The following is a 9,430-nucleotide window of genomic DNA, read 5'->3' as shown; positions in this document are numbered from 1 at the left end:
TATCTCCTAAATATTCTTACAAAATATTCGTCATATCAACACACAGGTGTCTTATTTTTATTTTGCCTTTTGTTTTATTAAGCATAAAAGTTAAAAACTAAATGGATGATAATTGACAATGGTTTTAATGTAAAAATCATAATACCACACAATCAGCCGATAATATTTTAGAAAGATATGCATAGGAACGTCAACATTAGAATAAAATACTAATATGATGAATATTGCGGGAAGACATCTAGATTCAATTCTCTTCCTTTTTTTTGTCCTTTTGTTTTTTTGGCCAAAATTGTTGCCTTTGTGCACAAAACTCCAATATCATTGTCCAAGTAGAGGAGACTTACAAGTTGTTTGTTGAACCTTGCCATTACAAGCACAAATTGCGTATTTGTGCAAGAACCTCTTAGAAAAGAGCCATTCTCTGGACAAGCTTTGGCTATGTGCCCAGGATGCATCAGAAAATGCTCATGTACGCTATGCAAACTTGCTTGGCTGCACAAATGCACACCTTCATATGCAATATTATTTTGAGCCTCTGTTTAGTCCATATGCATTACCAATTACTCCTAGTTAATTAATGTGATTCTAAACCATCGCATTAACCCTCTCTCTCTCTTACACATGATAATTTAGTAAAATTATAGATAGGTAATGTTTTTGTATAGAAGGATCCAAGAAAATGTGATTTGAATTTTTCTAAAATTAAAGGGCATGCAGCCTATTTTCTTCAAAGATCATTATGAATAAGATCTCCTTGTAAAGATATATATATATATATATATATATATAGTTGGCTTTTGTCTAGGTCCTGAAAACATAATAATAATAATGATAAAGGGAAAAAGTGAGGAAAAGAAAAATAAGATTAAGCTATTTTTTTTCCTTGCAATCATTAATTTGCACTAGCCAGGAGCTGGCCCATTGCCCTGAACACACCTGTTAAATCTAGTAATAGAAAATTTGGTTGCCCAACTTACCTCCTGCCAACGAACAGGTGAAATGATCACTTCTGTAATTATTCTTTGAGAATAAAGTTACAAAAGAGAAAGTGATCGATCAACGTGTCTATCTATCTATATATATATATATACTTAGATGATAATTAAACACATGTTGGAGAAGTGGATTCCCAGGACCTATGTAATTCATAAAGACTTTTGATCTCCAGGATATATGTCTTTTTGAGCTTAACTATCACTATAGGATTGGTCCAAGGTATCAATGTAGCTGAACAGGACATGCATTAACATATGATCGATCCTGGGCATCTGGATTGAACTTGTCCGACCCGGCATTAATTTCCCATTTGTACTCCACTTTCTACTCTTCAAATTCCACCCTATATATGAATGCTTTCTAGTGTCCAATGTCCGTATTTGATTCCAAGTTACATCACCTCACTTTTCTGCCTCAATAGTCTTCCTATATATATTATATACTTTCGCTGGAAAAGAAGCTTCTCAAATCTCATTTGTACTTTTCTTGTGTAGAGATATATACTTTACTAGAAAGTAAGGAATGAGTGAGCAAATCGAATCCAATGTCTGCTTGGTTTTCACGCAAAAATCATTTGCTTCGAACAAAAAATAGCGACCTTTAATTGCTTCCCAAATTCATCATAGATCATCCATTAATCATAAGCTGGTCCAGCTTTGGTTTCTAAAAAGTTGCACGGAACCTTCCTTGGTAACTGCACTCATGGGAGTGCCAACTCTCTCTCTCTCTCTTTTTCTTTTTCTCTCTTTCTCTCTTTCTTTGTTGGGGGAGCCTAGTTACATATATATATCTTCACTGAGACCAATAAAGGTAACTGTATTCTTTAATTTTTCTTGGTGGGTGAAATGAAATTATCTTCTTCACCAATTTCATCATGCACAGCTTAAGAAAATTATGAAAGCAGATATGGATGGAAGGGTCCACTGAAAAATCCTTGGCCGGCCTAATCCATAATTGACAATTCACTCCCTTTCAACCCATGCTTCATGTATTTTTCCAGAGGTTGGAATCTTTATAAAAGAATTAAAGTGAATGAAAGACTATTCATGCTCTAGCTCGCTAGACTCGCCTTTAGATCTATCGATCCTTGATGGATATGATTTGAATGCGATAGGAATATATATAGCCCTATCATTGCCTGCCTGCTCTGCTGTGTGGAGAGTGGAATATTGCCCTTTTAATGAACACAGATTTTAAGGGTGTTGATAAAGGGTAGAAAAAAAAAAAAAAGAAGACAGTACTATTAGAAGATTGAAGCAAACAAGTATGCTTTCCATTGTTCAGATTTGATTCGTGCATTATGCTCCAGGCATATATGGAGTGTTTACGTTTAACTTTCCCCAAACCCGGGAGATTTTGCATCATTGGAAATTATGGTTGAAAATAATATATACAAGAAAAAGGGGATAAAGAAACCAGCAAGCTCAACATTGAACTGACTTGATGAACTCAACCTGCTATTATTTCCATCGAATATTAAACAGAACTAGACTTGGATTGGGCTGATATTCAACATCACCTTGAAGGGTGTGTTAACCTGCATTTTTCTCTATGAACAGATGTTTTGAATATTAAGAATTACGTTAGCAATGCGATGTATCAAAATATAAAATGTTGGTGCTTAGTTGCATAGGGTATTAAGTTTTAAAATTGTGGAAGTAAACTGAAGTTCCAACAATGCCAAGTAATTTCATAACCACAGCAAATTAACAACAGTACTTGAGCAGCATTACATGCAACATGTGGGCTAGCTAGTAATTCTTATTATTCTCACATGGGGCTCTCCAAATTATATGTTACGACCCTTTTATAAGAAAAAAAATTGACGCAAAACTTAAATCACCGTAAGCAATAACATCCAGGCAAATTTATCAACTAGCTAGGAGAGAATTCTCCTACTTGAATGGAGCCCTAGTGCATGTGTTCTTATATTTATGATATTTCATCTGACACATACATAAATCGATATATATAATGACACTTCTTATAGTTGCATACTCTCAGTGATTTAAGATCGCTACTTCAGTCTGCTGAAGTGGGTTCCCTTTGTTATGCTGGTTGCTCAAGCTTCACCAGAGCCTGAGCTTTCTTCTTCATGATGCTGCTTTAAGTAGCTGGAGAAAAGACACTAGTTCATAAACTTTCTTGACATAGGAATTCATAGTTGTGGCACTATCAATTTTCAAAAGTGTCATTGAGGCTGATCACCTTTTGAAAGCATCCTCTTGAGAGGGAATACATGCCGCTGCTGTTCCCACTTCTTGTAGCAGTTGCATATCATTGGACCAAATTATCGGGGCTTTACTGCTATCGTATGGGTTAGGCCTCTCTCCATATATGTGCAAATCTTCTAGACATGGGAAGTTCACAGAAGAAGAAAAATCTTTCATGGATCCAACCTCGGTGTATCCTTGATTACCAACACCATGGTAGCTTTGACAGTCTCCGTTTTTGCCTGTAAGTGTTTGACAAGCTTTCTCCAATATAGTTTGCATATACTTTCCTTGAGCATCAATCCTCATTTGGAGGTGTCTCTGAACCTGGTATCTCATGCAAGAAACAAGGAAGAAAAGCCGAAAAAATAAAATTAGATTATTTCCCTTTTTTCAATCAATGTGCAAGCACAAAATTAACAAGGTAGGCTTAATATACATTCTGTTCTTACCTCTAATTGTTCATTCAATCTCCTTCGTACCTCCATTTGCATCCTAAGTGCTTCATTAAAGTGCATGTTCCTGCTACAAGTAACCCCATTCCAATGTTTATGGATACTAAACAAAGAGAATGCCTTCAATGCATGGTCCAATACACATAAATGAATCCCAAATATACTATCTATTTATCAGGGACACCAAGATTAAGGGGTTGCCGGCACTTACTCATTTATGTTGCGACCCATTAAGACAGGCGTGGGGGTAGCATTTCTTTGATTACCTAATGCTGAAGCTGCTGCAAGAGAAATGTATAAGAAGTTATGAACTGATGCCAATTAAAGTAATCTATATGGTGTAAAAGCATCATATATGATAATACTAGGTATAAAAATAAAGAGAGGAGCCAAATTGGAGCCCTAAGAAGAACAGTCACCTTTCTCTCCATCCTTAACTGCTTGATCATTGAAATCCTTATGCGGTTGCTTCCCAAGTCTGAATTTCTAGTTTGTTGAGAAGAGGACCAGAAGAGGACCAGAAGAGGAAAAGAAACAAAAGATTAGAGGACCCGGCCCAGGTACTTATGAATTCCATTAAAGCAAAAACTAAACACTTTCACTGTACCTGAAGATGGCTCTTGAGATGGTAAAGAGTGAGACCCTTAACACCCATAACTCTCATGATGGTCTTTGGCGTGGCCTCTAGAGATTCAATCCAGGAAAAGAAAAACATTGGAACACAAGGAGAACATAAGTAAAGAGAGTGCATGTACATATTATTGCTTTATGCTAACGATAATGAATCAGATATTAATATTTAATCATTTTCTTCTTTGAGCATCCGTATAATGATCAATGAGGAGTGGAAGAGAACGTACTATCTGGTCCTCCAAGCTGGGCAACGGCATCGACGAACCGCTCATGAAGCTCAGTGGTCCAACGGAGCCGGGGTTTTGGATCTGTTGTGAGGACAAGCCCAGAGTCCCCTTGAGCAGATAGAGGTCTATCGTGCGAATGCATGGTAGGATATTTCTTGAGACACAGCACTCGCTCAGGAGCTCTGGAATATGAAGAGATTCAAGAACAAATGTGATTTAAATAGCAGGATTGAGATGGCATTTCTTAAGAAGAGGGTGGTTTATTATTTGGTTTCTCTAGTGGAAAGTATGGGTGGTCATTCTCTACCACCAGAAAAATAAAAGCAACATGGAAAAAAACAAAGACTACCGACTATGCTTGCCTCCTTTTTCAAAAGTCTCTCTCTTCTCTCTCTCTATATCATTAAATGAATATACGAAAATGGATGAAAATACCAGCCTTAATGGTAGTATGTTTTGGGACAAAACTAGTCTAAATAGTCAGCAGACTGTCTCCTAATTGTCTTTTTTCTTTTACTTTTGTCATTACCTAATAATTGAAGTATTGAAACCACCCGATCCACCCATCTGTCAAAAGTTGCCGGTAGGCCAAAACCCCCATGCCTTCAAGTACATAATGAAAAGAAGAAATTCAGGAATCATTCCTTTCTTGTACTTAAATTAATTGATCCCCAGACATGGAGAATACTATAAGGAATTTGGTGACCCTTTAATCAAGTTTGTGGATGATAAGGACTGTATCACACATGATCAACAATTATCATTTCATGCTTCGTTAGAAAATCATTCAAGTCAACTAAACTTCACGTGATTTATTTGTAAGTGTGCAGGTTCAAAGCAGGACGCAGAATGAACTCTCAAATCTTTGTTACTTTTCATGTAGGAAAATTGAATCCCCCATCTCTAATTAGATCATCAATTAGTCTTCATGAAACTGTATTTTGTAAACTTAATTATGGGACGGCATAAGGATTTGAAACGGAAAGAAAAATTCCCATTCATGAAGTCGTTCGAGAAATGGGGTTGTCGAGCATTGCTCTTTCTTATATCATGTAAGTGTGTTTACTCTGTATTTTTATAAAATCCACCATGTGTTAAGCACAGTGGGGTTACCTATAATAACTATTTGATTGTCCCAGAAAAGAAGGTTGGATCCATTCAAATATGCTGTAAATTTCCTGCCCAAAATGGAAAGAATTTGATTCTGCAATTGAACCCCATCTTTTGTAATAGATTTTGGTGGTTAATAACTCGACGGAAGTAAACATATTGGTGTGGAGAAGGCAATTACTGTGCATGGATTGGAGGATAAATTAATATTGAAATAATATTGGAGAAATAAAAGCGAGAGCAGTGTGGATGGTGGGGACCTATCTTTTTGTAAAGCATGCATGCATGAGTTATGTGGCTTTTGTGGAATAGAAGCTTGTCTCTCTGCAGTACCCATCCCCACAAAAACAAACAAAATATTAAAGAGTCAAACCCAATCATCTTCACACTTTGGTCCCTACACATGGCTAAGGAAAAGGTGTGAGAGGATGAGTGAGAACATTATAAAGCTCTTGTATTATACAAAAAGCTCTCTCCATCTCTCTCAACACACCTACCTTTAAGTTACAGGAAAAAGCTATCAAGACCCACTCTTTGTAGTAAGCTACTTAATACCGGTTCTTTCTAATGTACTCTTCACATTTTTCAAAGAACTTACACATTTTTTTTGAGAAATTTTGTGAATCCATTTTCGTTCAAAACACACAAGTGGGCTTGCACGCGGCGAACTTTGTCCAACCCACTGAGATTGAGCTAAGTGGGCTCCATGGAAGATTAATATCATTGATCTTACATGAAAGATAATTGGAGTGGGAGATTGTTAGAATAAAGCTTTTAAAAGTATGACATGATATAACAGATTTAAAATTCATTATTAATTTAATGATATTTCGATTTCACTTTATATATCCTTATTTTATGTATTATACTTTATGAGTATTCTCATCTAATATCTTTTATATTATACATGACTTAAATACATTAAGGATTATATAGAAGATTCAAGTCATAAGTTTCTTACAAATAAATGACTTGTTACAATTGATTCGTGAACCTAGACAATCCATTTGAGGATATAGTGCACTACCTCCTAATTAAAGAGGGATGACTGGTCTTGGTCATGGAGATAGGATTCACATGGTGAGTGTACTAATGTGTATGGTAACACATTAAATAGGACTTATAGTGAGTCATGACATACGGCTATTTGGTAGTCACGATTTCACCAAGCTACTATACTATATTGTCTCTCAACTTTAAGAGAAAATTAAGCTTGTGTCAAAGTTAATAGTAACTTTGACCCACAAGTGAGAACCTAAAGTGATCATGTATTCATATGGATTGAGTCACTATTAATGGAAGAAGTCGATAGCAATAGGTATTTTCAACAGAGGGTCCATGATATCTTATTGACTTTGAGACAGTATGTCCCATTGGATGATCCTAAGGATATATGATCATGAAATATGTAGACTAGTAGTAATTCCTTTGGTAGAATTTGACATACGCTTTTAGTGAGGTAAAGTATGTTATTTGATCACATAATAGGAGAATTTATAATTCAAGGATGGTAGAGGCAATCTTGAAAGGATGATAACTTTCACCATATTAGACCACAGATGATCAGTTTATGGAAAGATCACATACAGTGGATAATAGGTGACGAGCCCGAACACTTGGTGTCTCGTTGTAATATACATAAGGTTCTAGAATGCAATTGACTCTTTATAGTGAGATATTAAGTCAACTTTAGAATTGGATTCTAAATGAGCTAGTATTGTTTTATAGATCCCAATGGTCCCCACTTGAACTCATATTCCTTGATGGTAAGATTTATGAGAGTTGAATGAATTTTTAATTCACTTGTGTGCATAAGGTGTTTTAGTAATCATGCAAATGTTGCATAAGAATAAGTGAACGGTATCTCTAAACTCTACTAATTAATTAATTAGAGCCCTATTAGGTTAATTAATAAATTAAAAACCTTTTTGGGGTAAGTTAAGTGACACAAGCCTATGATGACTCAAGTAATGTAAACCTAATAAGAAGCCTATAAATCCTCCTAAGAGAGGTTAGAGCTTCAATCTTATTGTCTTTCTTTTCAACCCAAAGAAAGAAAACTCTAACCTCTAACCTTAATTTCCTCATCATCTCAGTGTCTAAACTCAAGGAGGAGTCATCGAGTGGAAGACGATTGGGTTTACAAGGTTGTATATGATTTTGGAGTATTTTACACCAAGAATTGATTTGGGAATGTCTAAATCATAAGTATAACAATTTTTTTTGGATCTATGATATTTATTATATATGGTTTTAAATATCATATATATTTCAACTTTGTGGTGGATTTAGAGAGTCTAGGATAGGATTACATGCACCCTAATGATCCAAGGCCTACGAACAAAGTAATATGGGTTTTCCTACATGTCTTTCCTAGGGTTCCTTCATTTGGGATCTCTTGGGAAGAGGACTATTAAGACTAGTAGTTAACTTGTATTAAGTTGTTAAAATAGTCAGGATACTTGTTCCTTCTATATTGGAGTTGTTGGAAATCTATTAGAATATTGGTTAGTACTTTGTTAGAAAACTAGTTAATAATAACTAGTTAATACTTTGTTAGAAGATTAGTTAGTAATCTAACTCTATTTAGGTCATATAATGCACAACTAATCCATTGTAATGAAAATCACTTCTTTAGAGAAGAAACTTCCTTATTTTCTTTACATTTTGAGATGGTATCAAATCCAAACTCTCCTGTAAACGAAAGTTCTTTAATTTCTGTCATGGCAACTTTTTCATCCTCCTCCAGATTTCTACATGTTTCTTTATTCACTCTCTTTGTTCGAAATTAGACAACAACAATTTCATCATATGGCATAAACAAATTCTTCCAATTATTCATGGTTATAAGCTTCAACACTTTCTTGCTCGAAAACACCTCCATTTAAGTTCTTGGAGCTTGGAGATAAAACAATCAACAAGATTAATCCAAATTTCTTGAATTAGGAACAATAGGATTAATTGATTCTCTCATGGTTGCTTTCTTCAATGTTAGAAACAATCCTTCCTCAAATGGTGAATTGTGATACCTCAACTCAAATTTAGAGTACTCTAGAGGTATGTTTCTTATCTCAAATTCAAGCTAAAGCCACTCAATTTAAGACACAATTGCAAAACACAAAGAAAGCCTCCCTCTATTAATGATTACCTCTTAAAAATTAGGGCTTTTGTTTTACTTGCCCTAATTGGTTATCCTGTCTCTATGAAATATCACATTGATACAATCTTTGACAGTTTGTCCTTTGAGTATGATGCCTTTATAGTGTTGGTGCATTTTTGTATCGACCCATATAGTGTTGATGAAATTGAATCTCTTATCTTAGCCCAAGAGATTAGAATTGAGAAAAATAACAAGCCTTTTGATTCAACCAATCCTAGTACAAATCTTGTCATGGGATCTATCCAAGATACACCATAAGGGAAGAAAAGTATAACAATTTGGGAAATAATCAAAACTATGGTCAATGATACAATTACAATTCAAATCTTTTAGGATAAGGAAATTTTCATAATTTTCATGGATTTCCCAATAATAGAGGAGGTTTTAGTAATAGAGGAAGATGTGGTTTTGGTGGTTTTAATGGTCGTGGAGGGTATTAGAATAATAACAAACCATAGTGTTAGCTTTATGGTCGAATATGACATGTTGTGGTGAAACAATACTATCGAATTGATTAATCTTTCCAATGATTGTCTCAATTTCATGGGCATTTTCAAGGAAAATCCTCACAACTCAAGCAAACGCAATAATCACAAATATTAGCAATGATTGGAACTTCAAAAACTATGTATGATA

General features: G+C 35.0%; 1 protein-coding gene across 3 annotated transcripts; it reads right to left on the bottom strand.

The window, feature by feature from the left end:
* Nucleotides 1-2,725: 2,725 nt before the first annotated feature.
* Nucleotides 2,726-4,809, bottom strand: LOC100255279 (myb family transcription factor IPN2). 3 transcript variants are annotated; one of them, XM_010649917.2, is made up of 7 exons: nt 4,525-4,809; nt 4,272-4,348; nt 4,084-4,150; nt 3,876-3,945; nt 3,662-3,734; nt 3,205-3,536; nt 2,726-3,110 (listed from the first exon to the last, which is right to left on the bottom strand). In XM_010649917.2, the coding sequence occupies exons 1-7, from the start codon at nt 4,664-4,666 to the stop codon at nt 3,059-3,061; spliced, it is 813 nt and encodes a 270-aa protein (XP_010648219.1). In that variant the 5' UTR covers nt 4,667-4,809; the 3' UTR covers nt 2,726-3,058. The 3 variants fall into 3 exon arrangements, with proteins under 3 accessions (XP_010648219.1, XP_010648220.1, XP_010648222.1); XM_010649918.3 differs by having other exon boundaries at nt 3,662-3,731; XM_010649920.2 differs by having other exon boundaries at nt 3,662-3,731; nt 3,876-3,942.
* Nucleotides 4,810-9,430: the final 4,621 nt, after the last annotated feature.

This window comes from Vitis vinifera, chromosome 3, assembly GCF_030704535.1.
Source record: "Vitis vinifera cultivar Pinot Noir 40024 chromosome 3, ASM3070453v1".
NCBI classification, from domain to species: Eukaryota; Viridiplantae; Streptophyta; class Magnoliopsida; order Vitales; family Vitaceae; genus Vitis; species Vitis vinifera.
This window is presented reverse-complemented; position numbering and strand designations above follow the sequence as displayed.

Bases quoted from the DNA above. Each gene is read 5' to 3' on its own strand.
- LOC100255279 (XM_010649917.2), bottom strand. From the start codon at position 4,666: ATGCATTCGCACGATAGACCTCTATCTGCTCAAGGGGACTCTGGGCTT. The intron at 4,151-4,271 runs GTACAGTGAAAG...TCAACAAACTAG, and splicing joins ATCTCAAGAGCCATCTTCAG to AAATTCAGACTTGGGAAGCA. The intron at 3,111-3,204 runs GTGATCAGCCTC...TCTTTTCTCCAG, and splicing joins CAAGAGGATGCTTTCAAAAG to CTACTTAAAGCAGCATCATG.